Source organism: Tenrec ecaudatus, chromosome 2 (genome assembly GCF_050624435.1).
Source record: "Tenrec ecaudatus isolate mTenEca1 chromosome 2, mTenEca1.hap1, whole genome shotgun sequence".
In the NCBI taxonomy this organism is placed as follows: Eukaryota; Metazoa; Chordata; class Mammalia; order Afrosoricida; family Tenrecidae; genus Tenrec; species Tenrec ecaudatus.
In genome coordinates, this window is record NC_134531.1 from 192,241,133 (window position 1) to 192,264,915 (window position 23,783).

At 57.7% G+C, this 23,783-nt stretch overlaps 1 protein-coding gene across 8 annotated transcripts; it reads right to left on the bottom strand.

The window, feature by feature from the left end:
* Positions 1 to 7,311: 7,311 nt before the first annotated feature.
* PDLIM7 (PDZ and LIM domain 7) lies at positions 7,312 to 23,490 on the bottom strand. 8 transcript variants are annotated; one of them, XM_075542034.1, is made up of 13 exons: positions 23,373 to 23,490; positions 22,330 to 22,436; positions 18,230 to 18,381; positions 18,120 to 18,150; positions 17,256 to 17,272; positions 16,901 to 17,037; positions 16,724 to 16,760; positions 15,809 to 15,870; positions 15,436 to 15,670; positions 14,367 to 14,547; positions 8,017 to 8,137; positions 7,806 to 7,921; positions 7,312 to 7,655 (listed from the first exon to the last, which is right to left on the bottom strand). In XM_075542034.1, the coding sequence occupies exons 2-13, from the start codon at positions 22,423 to 22,425 to the stop codon at positions 7,569 to 7,571; spliced, it is 1,272 nt and encodes a 423-aa protein (XP_075398149.1). In that variant the 5' UTR covers positions 22,426 to 22,436; positions 23,373 to 23,490; the 3' UTR covers positions 7,312 to 7,568. The 8 variants fall into 8 exon arrangements, with proteins under 8 accessions (XP_075398149.1, XP_075398148.1, XP_075398147.1 ...); XM_075542033.1 differs by having other exon boundaries at positions 15,436 to 15,706; XM_075542032.1 differs by lacking the exon at positions 17,256 to 17,272 and adding an exon at positions 17,618 to 17,739.
* Between the last annotated feature and the right edge of the window lie 293 nt (positions 23,491 to 23,783).

Below are 23,783 nucleotides of genomic sequence, written 5' to 3' on the forward strand. Positions count from 1 at the left end.
CACACCCAGCATCCTCTATTTAGAACTTGCCAACTATTTTCAGAAGAACAAGGGACTTCCCTGCTCCCATGCCCCTGAGCCCTCTCAGAGTCTTCCCATCCTTCGGACTTGCTGATGAATACATCTACTGAATGGGAGGTTCTCTGCACTCATCTTCCCTGGACGTACTCTGGCCCAAACTCAGAAAACCAAGTTCACTGCCATCCCATCAGTCGATTCTAACTCATAGTGACCTTACAGGGCAGGGGTAGAACTGCCCCTGTGAATTGCCTAGGCTGTAACTCTCTGTGGAAGTACAGAGCCTCGTCTTTCTCCCTCAGAGTGGCAGGTGGCTTCAAACTACTGAGCTTGAGATGAGCAGCCCAAGTCGTAACCACTGTGCCACCTGGTCACTATAAAACCAGCAGCTGTTGAGCTGATTCTACCCTGTGGCAAGTCCATGTGTGTCCACATGGCTTCAGTGGGGGGGGGGGGGAGCCTTCAGAAGTAGGTCATTAGACCTTTGTTTGAAGTCATCTCTGGGTTGATTGGAACCTCCAACCTTCCATGTGGGCTAACTGTTCTTGCCACCCAAAGACTGGCCAAGACCACTACATTACCACCCGCTTCTCACCCCTGCAGGATTACACGACAGGGCAGGCCTGCCTCTGTGGGTTTCCGAGGGATGCCATGGGAGCAGACAACTTCATCACTTTCCAGAGGATAGCAGCCTGATGAGCCACCAGAGAGCGTTTTCAAGGTCACACAGTGACCCCCAAATTGCCAAATTCAGTGTACTTGTCCTGTTCAGTGGATCCGTGGGAGCAGGGTAACCACTGATGGCTTTTTGCTCTGCCAGCCCCACAAGGACCACCCCCAAATCCACATGCCCAGGTCTCTCCTTCCCACCCTTCCCTCCCCTCTTGTTCTCTCTCCTCTAGCCAAGCCAAGCGTTAGGTCTACCACCCCCGACCCCCCTGCAGATCACCCTCCACTGCCAGAGCTGAGCTCCCCAACACTCGGAAGCTGACCCAGTGGCTGAAGGAGAGAGGGCAGGAAATGGGGTGGGGGCCCCCTTTGTGTCAGGATTTGGATCCAGAAGAGGGTTGCTTGCTGCTTAACCTTGGCTGAAGCATGTGACCTCTCTGTTTCTTCACTGAGAGCAGCACATGAGGATAAGCTGTGACTGGATGGGGGTGTGGAAGGCAGAAATACCCACCCCACAGTGTCCCCAGAAGGCTCTCCCTCACCTCTCACAGGAAGCTCTGCTGGCCTCAGGACTTCTGCAGCAGCTAGTAGGTCTTTTCTGTCCTCACCCTGCCTCCCAGACAACGCCTTCACAAGCTTCCCCTTCCCGGTTTCCCACTTTTCACGACACGGGCACCTGGCCTGCCACTCTGACCACATTCACTCCTGACAAGCTTGCGAGCAGTGTGACCCTAGGCTAGTTTCTTGCCTCATCTGCCTCAACCATAAAATGGGATGAAAATCATATATTGGGTTTCTAAGAGTGTAAATCTCTGTAAAAAACAGTTCTTTTGGCACTTCATGTACATGTCACAGACTTAAATAGTTCAGTTGTATCAAGAAGAGCTGTATAATCACCACCACAACCGATTCTACAACATGGTCTTCTCCCTCGTACTCACTATTATTCATGTAATTATATTTAATAGTGGCAAAAATCTACACAACAAGACATTCTCCAATTCCACTACTTCTACATGTGTAATTGAATGCCATTGATTATACTCTTTGTGTTGTACAACCATTATTGATATTCTTTTCCCAATTATTTCACAGCTAGGAACAGAAACTCAATGTCTCCTAAGCAACAACTTTCTCCTTCACCCGTGGTAACCAATGGTTAAGTTAGGTTTCTTCTTCCGTTTTTTTTTTCTTGGTATAGTATTCACGTATCACACCCTCCCATAGGTAAATTGCTTTGTAAGGGTTGTCTGTGCGTCATCACCATGAGCTCCAACGCTCCCTCCCCACACACACACACCAAGATACGCCACTGCCTCAGTAACTCTCTGCCTCCACAAGCTGGGAAACCCAACAGAGACCACAAAACAAAATGACAAGAAAATAATAAGCTAAAGATAAAAAAAGAATAAGAAAGAAAAGACCATCAGTATTTTAAAAGCCAGAAAAGAAATTTCTGATGTGGAACAAGCAAGAAATATTTCAGCCTAGAGCAAATTCAGGTTGGGTCAAGAGGGAGGTCAATTGACCCAGGTATTATATTGTATCATGGTTCAATCCACCACAATAAGTTACAAGAATTTCTGTCTGATAGTAAAGCTGTTCAAATCCCTCACCTGTGGCTAGAGGGGAACTGCCAGAGGCTTAATCTGACTACATACTCCGCAGACGGACTTTGGACTCCCTGTCCTCTGTAGTCATCTACAAATTGAGTGTTCACAAGTCAAGCCCTGATACTTTTCCCTTTGTGGCATTTGGATTCTGATATCACACAGGCTATGTGCTTCTTCCATGTGGACTTAGTTGACGCCTCGCTTAGATGGCTGCTTGTTTATACAAGTCTTTAAGACCCCAGATGCTATTCCAATTGAGAGCTGGGCACCATCTGCTTTCTTCTCCACACTTTGCTGTAGCTCCCTTATCTTCAATGATCTCTTCATGAAGGTGAGTAGTATCCAGTAGGGCCACGCTATAAGAACGAACTGTCCTTGGATGAGGGCTAGAATTATGTGGGAGCCCAGAATCAATCTGTTTATTTACGGATTATGAATAACTGGTTTACTTTGGTAGTCATATAGTGACAAAACAAAAACCACCACCAGCAACAAAAATAAAACAAACATAAGGCAGAAAAACAAAAAAAACCTGAAGAAATAAGAAAAACATTGTCAATCATATGACATCAATAATTTATCTGATGGCATAGAATTTAAATTAAGATACTGTTGATAGGAGTTTATGAGGAGAGTGTAACACTGTAACTTCATAGCAGTGGCTCTAAACCTTCCTGATGCGGCAATCCTTTAATACAGCTTCTTATGTGGTGGTGACCTCCAACCATAAAATTACTTTCATTTTTTACTTCATAACTGTAATTTTGCTACTGTTATGAATTGTCATATAAATATCTGATATGCAGGATGCATTCTCATTGTTACAAATTGAACATAATTAAAGCATAGTGATTAATCACAAAATATTATGTAATTATATATTGTGAAATATTTCTTTCTAATGACAAATAAATGAAATTTTGTCTTGAAGCATGGTGTAGCATGGGTAACAGTCTTTGCGCGGATACTCATCTGTGGGCGTATCCGCATGGGGGTGGACCCGCCTGGAGACGGAGAGGTGTCTCGGTTCCTAAGACCTTTGGAAACATGTTTTCCGATGATCTTAGGAGACCCCTGTGAAAGGGGCTGAGACCCACAGGTTGAGAGTCGCTGCTTTATAGGAATAGAAAACTTCATCTTCTTCCCCCAGAGCAGCTTATGGCATTGAACCTCTGACTCTATGGTTAGCCGCCCAACGTGTAACTCAGTACACCACCAGGGCTGCAAGGGGTGGGCTGGGGCGGGATGTGGCCAGTGCCGTGGCCCTCCTCGGTAGCGGCCACCATCATGCTCAGGTTGTTGTGCTCGGCTGGTGACTGACATTGTGGAAGCTGGAGTCTACCCAGAGGCAATTTGGAGGAAAGACCCGGGGATCTGCTTCCCAAGCAACCAGCCACTAAAAGCTCTAGGCAGCGGCGGGGACACTGCCTCCATTGCCTAGTGCGGGCATAAAAGAAAGACCACAGTGGACGGCTTTAGCAAACAGAACACCCCCCACAGCCCTGTCTTCTGCCTGCTCTCCCAGTAGAGTTCCGGAGGGGGCACGTGACCCGGATCTGGTCCGTCAGAGGCCCTGCGATGGCTTCAGGATGGACAGGTGAGCACGTCGCTCAGTCCAGGAAGTGCCAGCCAGGGGCCTTTGCTGGAACTGTCAAGGCAGAGGTCCTCCTTGTCCACTGGGACTGCTGAGTTGACAGATGGGGGCGCTGTGCTGCTGAGGGGTATCTGCCAACAATGGTGGGGGCGCAGGGAGCTGAGCTGGGCAGTCAGCGTGGAGAAAAGCAGTCAAGAAGCAGGGGCTGGGGGGAAAAGACCACTGAACACCCCTGCGTGCCTGAAGCCATCCACCTGTGTCATTAAACGAGAAAAACGATCCCTTTTGTGCTTACACTAGTTTGGAATGCTGTGGGGAGCATCATCCCTAATTCATCAGTGCCCCAGGAGTGGCCAGTGCCAAGGGCCATGGGTGCCACCTGAGCTGACTTTTCAGTCCACCCAGAGCCTTGAACAGAAGACCCTTGGGTCCTTGTGGACATTCTGCAGTGACACTTGCCCTGCTCCCAACAGACCTCCCACCATCTTCCCAGGCTCTCAGGCAGGAAGCTGCTCAGTGACCCCAGGACCACAACCCCTCCTGACCTCACTCATTGGGACCCACTCAAGGAAGCCCCCTCTACTCTCCACTCACTTGGGATTCAGCAGGCTCAGTTTCCATCCTAGCCACATCTGTCCCTGGGTGACCCGGGTTTCCCGCTGCAGCAAGCCTGAGAGGAATGGCTCCCATGATCACAGGTCCGTTTGTGTGCGTAGCAAAGCCCATGGAGCCGGGCACTGAGGGGGAAGTGCCAGCAGCACCAGCTCTTTCCTTTCACAGTCTGTGCCCTCCACCGCCCTGCTCCCTGCAGACTTCAAATGAGCTCCAGCCCAGGAGCTGGAAGATGCCCACTCAGCCCCCTGCCATGGGTGCTGCCCCCTCTTCTGGGGGACTGAACTCTCCAAGGGTGCTAATGGCCTCCCTGCCTGGTGCCAGTACATGTCCCAGTCCCCGCCCGCACAGCTTACACCCCGTTGTCTTGGCATCCCTTAGTCTCTGTAGCTGTGTGTGTGTGTGTGTGTGTGTGTGTGTGTGTGTGTGTGCGTGCAGGGTGGGACAGGGAGCAGGGAGGGCTGTGGGTGCAGCCCTCAGCTCTGGGGTCTTTGATCACGGGCCATCACAGCTGGGTAGTTCTGAACAGGTCACTCTCCCTGAGGCTCAGGTCCCTCATCTGCTAACATCTCTTACAGGTGACTCCATCATTTAATAGCTGCTTTGTGCTTCACTGCATGCAGGGATGTGACTGTTCACAGTGGGTGCCTAGTGCTTGGCTTGTTTTCATCTAGGTTTGCTTTTCTTTCCCCACATTCGGTCTGCAGCCTGCCCTCCCCACAGCTCCCACTGTAACTGCTGTTCCCTCTGCACACCGGGACCCTCCCACCTCCTTCCTTCCAGGCATCTGGGTCTCCCACTGACCTGCAGTCGCTCCAGCGGCCAGCTCTGGGCTCACCACGGGCCCGGCCTCCTGACAGCCCTGTCTGCACTCACTCGCTCCACATCCTGCCACCTTCCTTTCCCTCCTTAACCCTGGCAGCCACCCCAGCTCTCCACTAAACTGATCTGGCAAATGTCACCTTGTTGAGAAATGCCGGGGGACTCCTCAGGCCTTATCTGCCTCCTTGACACTGTTGGCAACTTCTGCCAACACTTATATCCTGCCCTGGCTTCCCCGGGCCCGAGTGCCTGAGTGCCCACAGCTCTCCTTGCTGCTGGCACCCTGGCTGTCCTCACCCCACATAGGACCCACATTTATTCTGAAAAAATAGTAAGATTGAAAAAATTTCATGTTGCCTGTATTCAAAACCCAGATTTTACATGAAAAAAAAATCACACTTTCTAGGTGCTCTGGATAAGCACAGGGGTAGCTATCTTGCCCCGCTCGCCTGCCTGTGGTGCCCCCCCAGGCAGCTCTGGGCTCCTAGAGCTTGCTCCTTCGTCTCCATGGAAACCAACATGGCCTGAGAGGGCTTCGTGGTTCAGGAGAGGAGTGAGAGCGGATTTCATTGTGGAAGTGAAAAGCATGGTACGTTTCATGTCACCCAGGCTTCCGTGGGAAGAAAACCACATGGAACCTCCGCTCTCGCGCCTCAGGTTACTGCCTGGGCTCTGTGCCCCGGCCCCGGGGGCTCCTGGGGGCTGGGTGATGATCATGGGTGCTGACTGCCCTAGATGTATCCCCAACCCCTTCCCCTCTTGTACCTTTAAGCTACTGACTGAGTGTGTCTCAGTGCCAAGGGCCCTCCTGTCAGTTAAGCAACCAACACCAAGTGTCAGGCATGTTCCAGGTCTGTTGATGTAAGAAAGCAGCATCCACAAAGCCCTGCACCCAGCCCTTCCTTCCCCACCTGTTCTGGCTGCCGGGGGTCAGTCTTCTCCCTCACAGCCTAAACCGAAATGGAGACTGAGAGATCGTGTTCTTAAAGGTCCCATTGAAAATGTCCCAGATCCAAGGAGGGATCTGGGGCCAGAGAGGCCGGAAGGACCTGGGGGTGCATAGTTGGCCCTAGACTGCTTCTGCTCCCCTGACCCCCTCCATCCCCTCTCCGCCTGCCTCTCCAGAGCTCTGGGTCCCAAAAAGGAGGCCTCCCAAGAGCACTAGCTGGAGTGGTGCCAAGTGCCAGCCTGTGCCAGGCCGATGCGTGTCACTCAGGCCTGGTTCCCGTCCGTGGGTCTAGTGAGGTCTCCGTCACATCTTCCTGTGTCTCTGAACTTCATGCATAAAGTGAAGGTGCCGGCTGGGAGGTTAACAGGTGTTAATAAAAATAACACCGGGGACTAGACACCCAGCAAAAAGTGTTGTCCTTCCTCGGGGCACCCAGACTTGTCACTGGGTGCCATCTCCGCCACATCATTTTCTCTCGCTTCCATCTCCTGCCCCACTACCCCAACCCCTCCTCGAGGGTTCCTTTCTCTTGCCCACCCTGTTTAGTGGCCAGGAGTCTTTCTACAACAGAAAGTGGCGCTTCCCAGCTTGAAACTGCTCCACGGGCAGACAGTCCCTATGGGCTTCCCTCTCTAAGCTCCCTAAGCAGAAGCTGGGCACTCTGCCTGCCCCTTCCTCTACCCTCCACCTGCCACCCACTCCCCTCCTTCCCTCAGGTCCAGCACATGGACACGCCTCCCTTTCCCTTCCTCTCACGAGGCCCAGCATGAGGACCTCCAAGACATCAGCCTAAGATGGCCAGCCCAGTCCTCCTCCTGCTAAGCCAGTTACCAGGGAGTCCACCCCTACTCAGAGGGACTGAAGAGCCATGGAGCCTCGCCCCTGGGGCTTCCGAGGCTCGGAGCCCTTTCGGTAGCAGAGCCACGTCTTTCTCCTGTGCAGCGGCTGGCGGGCGTGAACCACTGACTTCTTAGCTACCAGCTTAATCGCTGCATGCCTCAAATTCCACCAGGAAATCCACAGGAACCACGCTTCTGGGGAAAAGGTTTATTGCGACGCTGGACGTGAACAGGGGCCGGTGTGGCCAGCACCGGTGTGCAATGCTGATGGGTAGGGGGGATAAAGGGATGAGGCATGGGGTGAAGCAGGGCATAGTAGATCCCAGGTTTGGGCCAGGAACCAGGGTTAGGGTCACCTTGACCAACTCTACCCAGAAGTCTTGGGGGAAGGTTCCAGAACTGAACCACAGGTCCTCCAGCTGGGCAGGGCCAGGCTGCCACGGGGGCAGGGCTCAAACGTGGGAGAAGGCGTGGCTCTTGCAAAGGGGCTTGTCTTTCTTGGAGTAGAAGGTCTTCCCTTCAAGGTTGATCTGACAGATCTGGGGGCAGAGAAGACCCAGTCACATGGGGTGGGGGGAAGCCCTTACCCGTGACTCCCCCCAGGGCCAGCAGTTTGAGGGTGGTGGAGGGGCGACACAGAACAGAGGGCAGTGTGGATCGAGTCCGGGGCGGGGGGGGAGGGCACTCACCGCACAAACGAAGCAGGTGTCGTGCCAGCTGAAACCCAGAGCCTCCAGGAAACGGTCCCCGGCATCGATCTTGAAGTCACAGCCTCGACATTTTGTGCCAAACATCTTCTCGTAGTCTGAGCAAGCATGTAAAGAGGAAGGAGGCCGCTCAGGCCCAGGTCAAGGCTCTGCCCCCGGCTCCGCCAGCCCCTGGCCCCGCCCAACAACACACCTCGCTCACAGTAGGGTGCCCCCTCCTCCATGTAGAAGGCCCGGTTCCTAATGGGCGTCTTGCAGGCAGCGCAGGTGAAGCAGTGGACATGCCAGGTCATCTTCAGGGCATGCATGATCTCCTGGAGGGGGGCGCGGTTGAGGGTGAGAGTCAGTCGGGTGGCTTGGCCCCCTCCCCTCCGGTACAGAGGGACACAGCAAAGCCTCTTTCCTCACATGATCACAAACCCATGACGCCATCCCTGACACCACTCAGGGGCTGGCCACCACACCCCAACCTCACAGTGTCCAGAACGCAGCTCGCCCTCCCTGCCCCACTCGGCGGACAGCCCTCTGACTCTCACCCCACATCAGGTACACCAGTAACCCCCTGGGGTCCGCCTCAAGATACATCCAACTCACTCTGTCAACGCCCGGTTCCACCTCTGCCCTGAGGCTGCGATCTCTCATCAGTGAGAGCCTCCACACCGAGCCAGGCCAGCCCACCTGCCCTGCACAAACCCGTGTGGGCACACGAACAAGCCACTGGGCTCTGGCCTGTTCCCTGCTCCCTGTCCTGTTCCTTCCCCCTCTCCCTGCACACAGCCAGTCCTGAGGCCTCCTGCCGTCCTTCAGCACACTGGGTGCGCACCCGCTGTTCCCTTTGCCCAGAATGCCCATCAGGCAGCTGGCTCTCTGCCAATCTCAGCCCTCGTGTCCTGTCCATCTCTGACCAAATGCGGCCACCGTGACCACAGACATTCCTCCAGTGCTCCCTGAACCCCACCTGTCCTCTGCTCTTTCCCTTTGCACACTAGTCCTGTCCACCCACTCTCGGTCGGGTGTCCGCCGTAAGCTCTGGGCTGCTAACTGCCAGGCAGCTGCTCAAAGCCACTGGGCGCTCCTCGAGCGGGAGATGAGGCTTTCCGCTCAAAAGGACCTGCAGCCTGCCCCAGAATTCCAAACAAGCTCACCTGTCAGAAACAATGGAAGGCAGCGGAATGGTTTTTGTTTTGCTTTACGGCTCTCTCCCCTACCTGGCTCCAGGCCCCACTACACAGTCCATGAGGGCTTGCTAATCAGCAACGCATGGCAGCTCCACACGTGTGTACCAGAGAACTGGGCTCCAGGAATGTCCATGGCTGACTGCGACTGCTGGGGGGATTCCAACTACGACCCTTTCGGCTACACGGGTGGTGTCCCCAGGGCCTCCAGTGGGGCCCTCAACATTAGTGAGCTGACATCCGCGCCCCCCACCCCGACTGGGTTTTCCCTGGGGGCTGGGCTCAGCTCTGGAGCAGGCGAGGGCAGTGTGGGGACACATTCGGCTAGACCTTGCTTCTTTGCTGGGTAACTTAGCCAACTGCTTTATCTCAAGATTTGAGTCTTCTCCTCATGAACGGCAGAATGCTTCGAAGAAAGGTCTCACGTTTGAAGGCAGGGGCTCCAGGCCCACCTGCCTGCAAAGAAGCCTGGCGGGAGAAGGGAGTGTGGAGACTACATCCTGGGGTGGGGGTGGGGGGGAAAGCATGGGACCGCCAGGGGGCAGTGCTGACTGCCTTCATCAGGAATGCTCCCATGGCTCCTGTGGTCGTCTCTGTGTTGAGGGGAAATCTCCTGACTGTCAAGGCTCAACCCTCTCTCACTGCCATCGAGTCAACAACCTGCAGCGACCCACCACAGGACCGGGGAGAGCTGCCCCTGTGGGTTTCCGGGACTATAATCCATCATGGGAGTGGAAAGCTCCATCTTTCTCCCGAGGAGAGATTAGTGGTTTCAAACTGCTGACCCTGTGGGTCGCAGTCCAATGTGCAACCACTGCACCACCAAGGCTCCTGATGGTTAAATGGGACCACTGACTCAAACATGGCACAGTACAGGTCCACCAAGACTCAGGGCTGGGCTGCACTTCACCCTCAAGGGCCTGTCCGTGGCCCCTCCTGTGGGGAGATCCCGACAGACGGCGGCAAGCACACAGGTCCAGTAAAGCCAGGCGCCAGGCCTTCCTTTTTCAGTGCTGCTGAAAGGATGGGACCTGGCAGCCTCTGGGTAGTAGACCCATCCCACGTTGGTGTGACTGACACCCCCAGTTTGGTGAAGCTCAAAGAATGCGAGATGCCCAGGCCACTCAATCAACAGCAGACACGGGTGTTGAGCCAGGCTTCAAAGCTGGCTCTCCCTGTGGCCCTAGCTGGGTTGCCTCTTTCAAAAGACGAAGAGTCAAGAAGGATGAGGTGGCAGAGGACTCCAGTAGGAGTGGGTTCACCGGGGCTGAAGCCCAGACATGGGCCCAGCGAGTGTGGGCTTGGAGGCGGCTCTCAGAACCTGGCGATCAGTCAGCAATGTCTACGTCACCTCCTCAATCCAAAACACCAAACCCACTGCCATGGAGTTGATCCCGAATCAACGCGACCCTATAGGGCAGGGAAACGGCCCCTGTGGGGGTCCGAAACAGCACCTCTTCACGGGAGTAGAAAGCCTAGTCCTCAAGAAAACCAACCACTCATGGCCACGGAGTCCATGCCTACTCACAGCAACCCGCCAGCACAGGGCAGAGCTGTTCTCGTGAATCTCCCAGGCTGTATCTTTTCACGAGGCCATCGTTCTCCCTAGGAGCAGCTGGTGCTTTCAAACTGCTGACCTTGCGGCGAACAACTCCATGTATAACCACTACGCCACCAGGGGTCCTTTAACAGCCCCCAATCTGCCTGGGTGCCAGTTCTCTTTCCACCCATCCTCCCCTCTCCCCAGAGGAAGCGCTCAGCTCAGTCAGGCCAACTTGACCTTTTCCACCTCCAGACTCATCTGACATTGTGCCAGTCTTCCCCCTATGACACAGCGATACCCTGGCCTGGGGCACTGCCCGCTCATCCTTCTCCAAGTTCCTTCCTTCTGCGGCTTCCAGCCCACCTCCGAGGCTACTGCCTCCCACTCGTTCATCAGCTGTCTTCTGAGTGCCTACGTTCTAAGCCCCAGTGCAGGCTGCTGGGGCCAGAGCCATGGACAAAGCAGACAGACCCACCCCTCCTGGTGTGCCCTTGGGGATAAGATGAAGGGCAAAGGAAAAGCAAATCCTGGGGATCAGGCTGGGTGTGAGGGCGGGTATCTGGGGGGATTTTCCTCAGCAAGTGTGACCTTTACATCTCTGGCCAGAAGAACAGTCAACAGGATGCTAGTGTTCCAGATGGACAGGCTGTGTGGTGGGCAGCAGAGGATCACAGAATGCAGATGACCCCCAGACGTCCTATCCCCCACCAATTTCTCTCCAAGTGCATGGAACAAGTCTGCCTGGCCAGGCTCTGTATTGAGCCTGTGGGCAGGGCAGGCCAGGCTCAGGAGCTGGTGTTTGGGGAAATTTCCAAGGATAGCCGGCAGTGACAGTTTCTGTCAGCGCCCCTGTCAGGCTGATGCCAGACTCCTGCCCGGGGAGAGCAGTCTGTCAGGCCCTGGAGGCCATGCAAGAGGGAAGGTTGAGGGCCACGGGCCTGTGTGAAAACTCTGGGCCGGGCACACAAGCAGGGCTGCCACCCACAGCTTGCTCCAAGACCCGGCATGCACTGCCTCCTGGTAGGGGTTGGGGCAACAACCCTGCCCTCTGGGGAGTAGGGGTAGGTGGCTAAGAAGCTGGTCTAATGCAAGTAGGGCACCCCAATGAACAGCAGGGGGCAACCTTGGACAACCAGCTCGACAGGTCCTGGCATCTAGCCCATTGCTCCAGACCAGTGCAACGGGGTGTGGCGTAGGTTGACGGGGGAATGCCCGTGCGCTTGGGCACACTGCCTCATCGTGGAGATGGGCACGATAACCCAACTGACTTCACAGTCTGACTGTCAAGCCGAATGCCCACACACGGTGAAGGGCTCATAAACATCAGCTGTCATGACATGGACCAAACTGGGGTCATAACCATTGGGCCCTTCCGGCAGACTCAACAGAACCCTCATATTCTGCTGCCACAGGGCCGCTGCTCAGTGTGGCCATGTGACCAGAACCAAGTGCTGCCCAAGGGGCTAGGAGAAGGGGTGAGTGGTAGCATCTTCAAAAGCCAGCCTCCGTGGCCTCCCATCCTTCTCCTTCCCGCAGTTCTGGCTGAGGTTCCGGAGTGGTGAGTGAGCATGTGCCACGCTAGTCCCAGGCTCCCCACTGCTAGCTGTTGACTGTGAGAAATAACCAGTGTCCCCTTGCTGCTGGGTCCACGGGGAGGGGCTCTCAAAGGTGGTGACCAGGTCTTTCTTCTGAGCACCTCCGGGTGAACTTGAAGAACCTCCCCCTTTCCTTTAGCACCCCAACACCATGTTCTTTGAGTTTTGTCCTACCTGCAGTAAAGGTGCCCCTAATTAGTGGAACATCACCCCCTCGGGGGCTCTGGTGCATGGTCAGCTCTGTCTGTAGACTCGCCTGATCTGCTTCTATTTCCCCCAGGGAAAGCCTCCAGCACCCTTCGAAGTCCCCCCCACCCTAGTTTTAACTCCCGGGGATGTGTCCTCAGCGTGGGACACAGTGCCGGGCAATGTCCACATTGAATAATGAGAAAGGAGATGGCCCCATTCCATTCCTCGGGGCTTTTGAAATGCGCTGACTAACCTCCCAGCCTGGCTTCCCTGCAGGAAACCCGATGAGGCTATACTTTGTGTTCAGCATCAGTGGGAAGGCCAGGATTCTGAAATATGAGCGTGTGAGGCTGCATTTCTCGCTCTGCCACTCCATGTATCGAGTCACTGCCCAGAGTCTCCGTGTTCTCACGCATTTGATGCAGCCACCCCCGGCGTGCCAGGGGGGACCTGCCTGCCCGATGCTCAACAGGTTTCAGGGGAGTCCTGGCCATGGGCGTTGAACCAACAGCGTTTCCCTCCTTTGTGCAAGGTGGCCAGGGTCCAACTCAGTGGCTGCTAGTCTTGTACAGACCCCTCCTCCTTCCTTTGCCCCCACCCCACGATGGAGGCCAGAGAGCTAAAAACCCTGGGTCTCCCAGCTTCCCTCGCGGCCTCGGGTGGGCATCCGAGGCAGTTGCAGACAATGCAGTCCAGATGGATGCGCCTGACCTTCCTCCGAGAGTCTGAAAGTAAGACCCTGCTTAGAAAATGCCACTTGCTCCTTCCCTTTACATCTTGCCTTGAGCAAGGACGTTAAACTCGAGGCCTGAGGACAAAGATCTCTGTGCTCAGGCTCCCAGAGCAATGATGTGAAAAGGCTGGACCCTGGACGCCAGCCCTGGACCTCCTGTGATTAAAATACGCATGTCATCTGTTTAAAGTATCTGTGGTGGGATTTCTGTCACTGCGGCTGAGCACACTCTAGCGACACAGTTGCCATCTCCTGTTTTGGCCTGTCCAGGCTTCCTTTTCCTAGAGTAATGTCATTCTGGTTTGATTTTAGGGATCTCCTTATGCCGAAGCCCTGATGGCATAATGGCTCCGTGTTGGGCTGCTAACCACAAGATCAACAGTTCAAAGCCACCTCAGAGAAAGAGAAGGCTTTCTACCCTCTAAAAGGAGTTACCGTTCCGGAAACCCACAGGGGCAGTTCCACCGTGCCTGATAGGGTTGCTGTGAATTGGCGTGGACTACGCGGCACAGTGAGATTTTAGTCATGCCTCTCTTTGTCCGTGGTTCTGGTGGAACGGAGACAGGCCACTTCTGTGGTCAGTGGAACCCAGGCTGGCCTGCCCAATCAGAGTCACTGGGCAAGATGGACACGTGTTCAAGATGGACACGTGACCCAAGTCAGGCCAACAAGCATGAACGTTGATACTCGGCTCACATTCAGTGTGTGGAGCTACACCTCGGAGCTGTGGCCCTAAAGTGCCTGCGACACCCCTTTTGTAGGCTTTTAGGAGAAAACATTCGGAAGAACGAAGTTAGCTCAGACAAAAACAGAGGCAAGAGCAAGGAGGAGTCCTGATGTCCCTGGGTTCTGCTGTGGCTGTTAGCTGTCACTGAGCAGACGCCGACTCACAGCCACCCCTGGTGTTACAGAACAGACCGACTCCTCCGAGCTTTGGCGGCTGTGATCTTACCAGCAGCCCTCTCTTCCATGGTAACGTTGGATGGGCCTGCACTCGTAACCTCTGGGTCAGCAGTGAAGTGCAAACCATTGGTTTGCCCCTAGGGGTCTTCACTGGATCTTACAGGGCCTGCCTGAAGCAGGCTCCCTGGGGGCTTACCAGTAGCTTGAGCCAACACACAGGCTTTGGAAGGGGACTCTGGTCATGGGTTAAGAGGATGCTGGCCAACATCTGCTCATCTACAGTAAGGCTCATCATTAGGCTGTTTGAAGCTCCAAAATGATTGGGGGTACCCCTGGCCCCGGAGCTGCACCGTGTTGACTGGAGGACCCCCATGCCACGCCCCCCCCCCCCCGCACCCAACTTACGCCTGTGATCTTCTTCTTGCATTTGGCACAGTTGGGCGCGTAGCGCACGTCATAGCAGGGAGGGCAGAAGATGGCGCCCTTCTCCTCGAAGAAGCCGCCCTCCTCTAGAACCTTCCCGCACTGGCTGCATACAAACTCCTCGGGGTGGTAAGCACGGCCCAGTGCCACCAGGTAGCGGCCCCTGAGGGAGACAAGGGGCAGTGAGGGGCGTCTATGCCAATGTGCTGGGGCTCCTGGCTGATTGAGCACCCACTAGACAGTCCTAGAGAGAGTGCATTCTTGCATTTTCCACGTAGAAAGGACAGGGAAATAGCTTGTCCAAGGTCCCACAGTGTGGGCAGAAGCCCGGCAGGGGCCCAACTCTGGCAGGCTGCACTGCTTTGATGGGAAATGAAAATGGGGCAGTTGTAGGACAGGGAGGAGAGCCACTCCTGGTGGGAGTGTGGGCTCAAGTCTCCATGAACCTGAGTGACAGGTCCCAGGGGGACACGGGCCTGAGGTCATCGGTGGGCATCTGAGCTGCTCCATCCCACTTGTTTGTCCCATCTAGCCTGGATGGAACCCAGGGGCTGCCTGGGGCTGAGGTCTACAGGTCCCAGAGTAATGGGGGTGCTGAAGGAGGGTGCTTTGCAGGACAGATGGGAGTCAGGAATCAAGCCAGGCTGAGGCCTGAGAAGGCTCTAGAACCTGTTCTCTGATCATGGTGGCCTGGGTGACTCCACAAGGTCCTTTGGGGGGGGTCGGGGTTCTCCAGCCTGTCTGTTCTGAGCGCAGAGGCCTTGCAGAGAGGCTGAGAGGCAGAGTGGTGGTGGTGGTGGTGAGGGCTCAGCAGGGCAGGCTTCTGTTTTCCAGAGCTGGATAAGACAGCAGCTTTGGCTGCACGGCATTGGTACTTTCCCCCGTGGACAGATCTGGCAGAGGCTGGTGTTGAGTTGAGGGCAGTACAGGGGAGCCCCAGATTAGGTTCCTGCATCCCCTCCTGCCAGGCACTGAGCCCGCTAGCAGATGGAGGGTAGAGGCACGGAAGGTGGTGGGGCTAGGCGGGCTGGGGGAGCAAGGAGCCACCCACCGGATGACCTTGTGGCACTCGTGGCACACAGGCGTCCTGCCGTCGCAGCTACCGCCACCGCCACCACCTCCAGCGGCGGCCTGCACAATGGACGTGCGGTTCTGCATCGGTGTGGGCGTGGCCGGCTGACTGTGCCTGGTCAGCACCGTGCTTGTTTTGTCCGGGGCGTAGCGCTCGGCAAAGGCAGGGTCCACGGCCCACGGCGGGCGGCTGGTAGGGCTGGGGGTGGTGGGGCCTGCCGGGGCCAAGGAGAGTGATTCCCGGGGAATGTCTAGGGACCCCAATGGACAGAGGCAGTTTAGAGTGGCCTGCCACCCCCACCCCGATGCCAGGAGCCACCACTGCCCCTTCCCCAGCCCCAACCCTAACTCACCAGGCCAGGGCTCCTGAGTATTAACCGAGGCTAGGGCTGGGGCTTCCGTCCTGGGTACCTGGCTGCAAGACCTGTGGTTCAAGGCCCTGCAGGGCTGAAGCTGGCATGCTCCTCCACCTCCCCACACCCAGTCTTGATGCTGCTGCACCCTGGGATACCCCTGGCCGAGGGAGAGCTGCAGGGCTGGACAGCTTGAGACCCCTCAGAGAGAGCTCTAGCTCCAGGGGTGGCAGGGCGGCCAGCTCCTCCCTCCCACGGAGACCCAGAACAGAGCGGCATGGCCCACGGTAAGCTGGCATGGAGGAGCACCTCTAATGCAAACCAGACCCAGAGAGAGAGAAGACAGAGGCAGAGACAGCAAGGCTGAGAACGTTTATTGCCCAGCCCGGGCAGATTGGGGTGGCAGTGTCGCACGGGACCAGACCGGTGCTGGTGGGGCTGCCAGGGCCAGGCCTGTGGGGGCTCAGTCCGTCCAGGGCCAGAAGGAGTGGCTGAGGTAGGCAGAAGCTGGAGGCGCCCGGAATAGGGTAGGGGTGTCCTGGGCAGGAAGAACAGAAAGAGAGAGGCAGAGAGGGCAGCGGGCCATCACAGGGCCAGGCTACGACTGCACGTTGAGCGCGTGGGCAGAGCGCTGGTGGTGCCAGTCCCGCAGGCGGGTGTAGCGTGGGCTCTGCAGTTCCAGGACATACTTTTCCCTGAGAGAAAGAAGGGAGAGGAGGTAGAAAGAAGGAGAGAGAGGGGCGGGAGGGGACTGAGAGGGGGGAGGGAAGGAAGGAAGGTAGGAAGGCAGGAAGGCAGGCAGGAAGGCAGGAAGGAAGGAAAGGGAAAGGGGGAGGAGAGCCCTGGCCGGCATGCCAGGAGCAGGCATGAGCGGTGGCTGGAACGGGAGAGGCAGGCTGGTGCCCATCCTGTTACCTTGATTTCTTCAGGTGCTCCTCATCCGGGTCTTGCACTGAGAGGGCAGAGGCAGGCAATGGCCAAGGTGAGACCTGGGGTCATTCTGACCCTGAGCCCTGGCAGAGGGCCCACAGGGTGTTGGAGCCCTGCCTGGGGTCCGGAAGGAAAGCCCGCCCTGCCCCGGCTGGCACTTACTGAACTCGGTGCCCGTGAGGTGGGCGAGGATACGGAAGGAGCGGGACTGGCCGGTCCCGGGTCGCGGCTGCCAGTCCTCGGTGTTCTCCATCAGCCGCTGCTTGCTGGGGTTGGGGACCAGCGGTCGGATGGGCAGTCTGCGGGGTGGGTGGATGTGGCTCAGAAGGCATGCTGGGGTGGGCATGGGGGCAGTCCCTCCCAGGATGCGGTCCCATGTGGGGAACTAACGGTGATGGGGAGAGTGAGGGGGAGGCCAGAGTGGGTGAGGAAGTGAGAGGGGAGGAGGGATGGGAGGGGCCACCGCCCTGAGTGCCAAAGGAAGGAAGACAAGGACAGGCAGAGGGGGCTCACTGACTTGTCAGGGGTCTGCACCTGTGAAGAAACAAGACAGATGGACAGATAAAGGGACAGACCCAGGGAGAGAGATGGAGAAGGGCCAGAGTACCCAGGAGTAAGGCTACAGGGAGTGTCTGTCGCTGTCGTCCACACCCCATCCCTAGGGGGTTGGGCGGGGGCGCTGCCTCTTTCAGAGCCCCCGGAATAGGGTGCCCGGGTAGGAGGGCGGGCCCTGCGCCTGCAGCCCCCGCTCGGGCCACCAGGGGCCACTACCGCACGGTTCCGGCAGGGGCAGCACAGAGGGCGCAGGGGGAGCAGCAGCGGCCGGTGGGCGCGGGCGGTGCAGGGCAAGCGCGGGTGGCGGACAGTCCAACGACGTACCCATTCTGTGCTGGGGTGTCGTCAGCGGGCGGGGACGCCCCAAAGGGCCGGGCCGTCTTGTTGAGGGAGGCGCTGGGTGCAAAGGTGTACCGCGGGGAGTCCGCGGCAGCGGGGGCCGGGGCCTGAGCGGAGACAGAGCCGGGCAAGGCCGGGGCGGGGTGGGCCCGAGTGGAGTGCCCTCGGGGTGTGGAGGGGCGGGCGCAGCTCCAGCCCCACCCCCACACATCTGGCTGGAAGCTAGACGGGAGGGGGGACTCGGGGTTTCAAGTAAGGGCCCAGCCTGGGAGCTGTGATGTAAACCCACGCAGTCCCGAGGGCAGGCGGTGCGGAGCAAGGGAGGCAGGCCGACGGACACAGACGGACAGATATGCGTGGTGCCTGGACCGTGCGGCAGCCCCGGGTCCCTAACCTCTACTCTGGGCCAGTGGAGGGCAGGTCAGGGCCCCCCCACCGCTGCTAACCCCACCCGCCCTCCGCTCCAGGTCCCTGGCCTGGCGCCTACCTTCTGCGGTTTGCTCTGAGCTGGCTGGGCCCTGGAGGGAAAGGGAAAACAGTGAGCACGGGTCAGGGAGGTCACCCCCCCCCCACCCAGTCTTGCCAGCACCCTCACACCTGCTGAGACCCAGGCTGAGGCTCTCCCCGCAAGCTCGGATTTTGTTCTGGGCTTCGATGTGCGTGAGAGCTCCTGCGTTCTCGCCGTCAATGCTCAGCACCCAGTCACCCACGGCCACGCCGGCCTGCATGGCTTTTCCGCCAGGAGTGAGCTGTGGAGACAGGGTCACAGGACTCCAGCCATCATCCTGCCCTTCTCTAAGCTGCCCTGTTTTGAACCCAGAGTCGCTCCCGCCGCCAACAGACAGGCAGCTGCTGGAAGCTACAGCTCCTCAGGTGGCTCACCGAGGGCCACCTGGCCCTTCCCGGCAGACCAGAAATGGTTATGACCTCAACAAACGGCCCCCCTCGGGAGAAAGCCACGTCCCTTGGCCTGGGGCACACACAGCTGGCCTCGTGGGCCTCTGCCCTGAATGTTCCGCCGACCAAGGAAACCTGTTAGGTTTGAGCACCTGGCCAGGAAGGGGTGATACACCTAGGTGGGCATCACACCTGGACTGGCCCAGCTAGGCCAGGTAAATTTGATTCAGCCAATGGGGTCAACTAGTATTGACCACGCCTCCCAACGCAGGCCCTGAAAAGCCAGAGGTTTTGCTCAGGCGCTCCCTCTCCCAGCGGCTCCGCCATACATACAGTTCAGCGCCGGGCCTCCACAGCCCAACGCAGCTGTGCCACCGCCCACCAACCGACCCGCGGACTCTGTCTTACTTGTGTTCCATTTACGGGAGAACCTGAAACTGCTTCTAACTTTCATAAAACTCACTTGGGTCACCAACCAGGCTTCGGCGTGAACTCTTTCTTGCGAGGAGCCAAGGGCCAAGGTGTATCTCTCCCACGAGAGGAAGAGATCTACCAAACCCTTCCCTGCCTGCTTCTGCATGGGATACATCCCTCTCCAGCACCCCGAGGTGCTCTGACCACTGATACCCTTGATCCCTCGATAAGCCATGTCATCTCCAAGGGAGCCTAAAGGGGGCTCTTGGTGCCAGTAGGGCTTCAGGGCTGTCAATGGGTGCCACCCCCCCAAGCTTGCAAAAGCCAAGGCACCCCTCTCACAGTATTCCAACCTTGCAGGCTGTGCCCTGGGAATCCCTCTTTCCTGGGGAAGAATCCTAACAGCACAGTGGGCCCAACTGCAACCACAAGGTTGGCGGTTCACACCCACCAGTTGCTCTGAGGGAGATCAAGAAGGCAGCCTGCTTTGGTAAATATTTATAGCCTTGGAAACCCTGTAAGGCAGGATCCCGGTGGCAATCAGTGACAGGCTGTTCATCAAAAGGTCAGCATTTTGAAATCCCCAGCCTCTTAAGAAGAAGGCGGCTCTCTGCTTCCAAAGTCTCAGAACCTCATGGGGGCAGTTCTACCCTGTCCTATAGGGTTGCTATGAGTCATGCTAGGTGATTAAGAAGACGGTGGGGAGTAGAGGGTATGCACAGGTTCCCCGAGACCACAGGAGTCTCCTCTGGTGGGGCCAGTATACAGAATGAGCCTAGGCAGCGGGAGGAGAGGGCAGAGGCTCCTGACACAAAGATAGCCAGAACCAGGGCCAGGAGCCTAGCGGGCTGGCTTTCAAGCGGGGAAGGGAGAAGGGTAAGGGAGCTGGTAGCCCCTCCTTTCCCTACTATGTAATCACAGCAGCTTACGTTCACTCAGTGCCTCCAGTCTACGTATGGACACCAAATCCTCCAACAACCCTGTCAATGGAGCCTCAGTCTCCACCCCTTTGACACATGGCAGCGCACACAGAGAGGTGAAGCAACTTGCTTCAAGTGGTCCAGCTCGTGAGGAGCAGGGCCAGGGTTTGCCTTGGGCTACCTCTCCTGACCCTTGGGACCCCCCTCAGGGTTAGCACCCCCTGGCCCCTGGTTGGGTTTGGGGCCTCACCTTTAGTTCCATCTAGCCCCTTATCACCGGCTAGAGGAAGCAGTAACACCCTCAAGGGGAAGAGACTTGCTAAGGTCATGGTGAGTCAGTAGAAGGGAAACCTGGCTGGGCCACGCCCTCCTGACTCCTAGGCGATGTGGGCTGAGCCAGAAATGGGGGTCTTGGGGTGCGCAAGACCAGATGGCAGGAGGCGGGGATTACTTTCTTTCCCAGGGAGAGGAGAGTGGGAAGCACAGATGGGGCAGGACAGTGGTCAGAGGCTACAGAGCCACCAGGGGGAGCTTGCAGGGATGGGATCGTGGGGAATGGTGGGAGGGAAGCAGAGACCAGCTCCCACTGGGGGCAGGGTGAGGCCTCGGGGTCCAAGGAGGGGGCAAGCCAAGGGGCTGGACATTTCCCGGGGTCGGGGTGAGTCAGCCAGAGGGCCCCACTAAGCAGCCCAACCCCCCAGTCCCAGACGTTACCTCATCTCCCAGGCCTGGGCCCAGAGCCAGCCTTAGCCCCTCCCTAGTCCCTCCATTCTGGGGTCAGGGCATAGAGGGGCCGGCCCAGCTCAGAAAAGACCACCTCTCCTGCCAAGGCCTTCTTCAAACTCCAGGGCTGGGTTTTCTGACAGGGAAGCCTAGGCTCAGAGTGCCCCCAACAGGTCACAACTGGAAGGCCAGTCCATGAGCTACCAGGCTACTCCCAGCTCTGCCCAGCTCGGGTGAGGAAACTGAGGCTCAGAGAACAGCTCTTGCCCAGAAGGGGGATGTGGGCTAGGCTTTTAGGGTGGGCAAGATGGGAGGGCTGTGTAGGCATGTCCCACTGCCCTTGGCTACAAGGGCTGATGCCAAGGGAACCCTCTGGAAGGATCTCCCAGAAGCACACAGAATGCCCCCTGCTTGCCCTGGTCACAAAGGTGCCACACACAGAGGTTGTACTCAGACTGGGCAGTTACTGGACAGCCTCCTGGCTCTCTCCGATGTGCTTGCCCTGGGCTTCCCGCCAATAGCTGCCTGCCCACCGGCACTTGGGTGGGCCTCTCCAGCAGGCGGATGTGGAGGCAGGAAGTCTCCACCCCCTTCTAACCCCCAGGCCACAATCAGAGCCCCAGAGAAGGCCTCACCCACTCTGGGCAAGCAGTTGTTCTCTGTGCCCCACAACTGACCCCTACAGCTGCGGCCATGGCCTGGTGACCAGTCCAGCAATGGCATGGACACCCCTTAACCAGAGGGGCTCACAGATGAAGTTCAGGAGTTCAGGTCCAGGCCAGCCCTTTTCAGCTTTACAGAGTGTAGCCCCATGGTTTGCATCCTAGTGTAGGGCTTGCATTCTTGGGCATATAAGGCAATCCACCGGCCACAGGGAGGAGCCAGTCCCTAGCTCCGCCCCTTCCATGGTTCTCCAGAGCCCAAGGTGGAGTCCTAGAACATGGCCCTGACCCCTCTCCGGTAAGGGACAAAGGCCACTGCATACTGAAAGAGTCAGTGGATGACACCAGGGGCCCTAATGTAGGCTGTGGAGAACCTTTTTCTCATAGTGGATGCACACTGGGCTGTGATCCGCAAGGTCAGCAGTTCGAAACCACCAGCCAGCTGTGAGGAAGAAAGATGGGGCTTTCTACTCCCATGAAATTACAGTCTGAGAAATTCACAGGGACAGTTCTACCCTGTCTTATAGGGTCATTATGAGTCGACATCGACTTGATGACAGAGAGGTTTTTTTAAAAAACCAAAAAAGCACACCAACTGCAGGCCCAGTCCTAGGGCTTGAGTTCAAATCCTCGCCCTGCCAGGGAAGTGCTGAACAAACCCCTCTACCTCTGTGCTCTGGGTCCCCGCAAGTGGAAAAATGGGATGACAATTCCTATTCCCTGGTTGATGCTGGAGACTGAAGTGAGATTCTGCTGCCAGTGTCCACACTATCTCAGCAACCCTCCCATAGCTGGCTTAGACATTTCCTCGGGCCACTTTGGGCTTCTCCCAGAAGGGCTTGCCTTTTGACCTCCTGAGGACCGTGACTGGATCCATGTGAACCAGCAGCCAGTGCAGCAGGGCTGCTGGGCTTCATGGTCATCTAGGTGGGACCCTTTGTGGCCTTTTCACTCACACTTGCCGTGGCCTGGGGTTTCTGCTAGCTCCTGCTCAGACTCGTCCTACCACCCCCACCCCCCATTTGAGAGCCCAGTACTCAAGAGAGTCCGTCCCCCAACCTAGAATTCATCTCTGGCTCACCCTGGAGATGGAGAGGGGGACATTGAAGTCCTTGCCCCCTTGTAGCCGGAAGCCCCAGGGTGCTGGCCCTTCCAGCACCACCTTGAAAGAATCCATGGTGCCTGCTCCTGAGAAGAGAATGGGAGTGGTCAGTATGGTGGGCGGGCAGGCAGGCTGAGAACTGGACAGGCATCAGGCAGGCATGTGGAGAGACGGAGCATACCCCGGCCTGGGAGGGCAGGCTCCTTGTTAGGCTTGGCTGGTGGAGCTCACTTTGGAATGAGGGGAGTAGCCCCCCTCCTGCTGGGATGGTGAGCCTGGGAGAGCTCCAATCCAAATGTGAAGGGCTTTTTTAATATTTTTATTTTAATCGGGGAGACGGCTGTGGGGTCAGCACGGGTCTGCCTCCAAGCCCATACGGAGCCAGCCGGGGGACAGGGTGAGTCAGGGGCCAGCGCTCCTCTCCCGGCCCCCGCCCCCGGGTCCAGGCAGGCAGGCAGGCCGCGGCTGGAGCCTGCTCGGACTATATAAGGCGTGTAAGCTGACACTGCGCAGAGAGCCAGCGGAGGGAGCACACGGGGGCTTGGGACTCGAGGGGGAGGGGAGAAGAGAGGGAGGCGGCTGGAGCAGGTCCTAGCCATTCCGGGCCGGGCCGAGGCTGCAGGGCGCCAGGGCGGGACCCCTGGGCGCTGGGAGTGTGGGGCGAGGTCCCTGAGATCACTGGGGGTCGGGATCCCAAAGCGTGTTCTGTAAAGGGAAATCCATCCTGAGACCCAGAGGGGTGGCGCCTCCCATACAGGCCTGCTCCCACCCGGACATGACTCAGTTTCCCCCGGGCCCCCGTCCGGGCCCCGAGCATGGGTCGGTCCCGGCCGCAGGAAGCGGCGCAGGCGCCAATCGGCCCCGCCACAGCCCGCTTCACCGCAGGAAGGCGGGGGCGGGAGAAGGGCCCAGCCAACGGGAGGAAGCAAGGCGCTGGCCACGACCCCTAGGCGTCCGGTGGTCCTCAGCAGGCCACCGCTCCCGCCTGGCCCCGCCCCAGCCGCCCGCGCGGTCGCCGGTACCTGCACGGCCCCGCCGGGGCGCTGCTCGGCCGCGGGCTCCAGGCACCGCGCTGGGATCGGCCGCCCGTCCGGAGCTCTGACCCCGCCCCGCGTCCGCCGTCCGCTTTGAATCTGCGGCCAGGGGCGTGGCCCGGAGCCCCGCCCCGCGACGCCCCGCCCCCGCGACGCGACGCCCCGCCCCGTCCCTGGGAAGCCCTGCCCAAGCGCGAGGTCCCGCCCGGCTTCGAGCCGGAGGCTGCGGACGAAGTGTCGTGGAGACACCCCCCTGCCTGCGCCTCGCCGGCCCCGTGCACCTCCGGCGGGCAGAGCGACAAGAAAACTGGCTTTGGAAAAGACAATTGTAAAACTAACCTTAGTTTTCTCCTTGGAAAAAATGGGTCCGTAGCCCTATCGCAGGGTCGTCGGGGGCGC

Excerpts from the sequence above, each read along its gene's own strand:
- PDLIM7 (XM_075542030.1), bottom strand. The coding sequence starts at position 22,425 with ATGGATTCTTTCAAGGTGGTGCTGGAAGGGCCAGCACCCTGGGGCTTC. Across the intron at positions 17,038-17,617 it reads GACACCCCAGCACAGAATGG|ACTGCCCATCCGACCGCTGG; the intron begins GTACGTCGTTGG and ends CCCACCCCGCAG. Across the intron at positions 7,656-7,805 it reads ACACCTGCTTCGTTTGTGCG|ATCTGTCAGATCAACCTTGA; the intron begins GTGAGTGCCCTC and ends CTCTGCCCCCAG.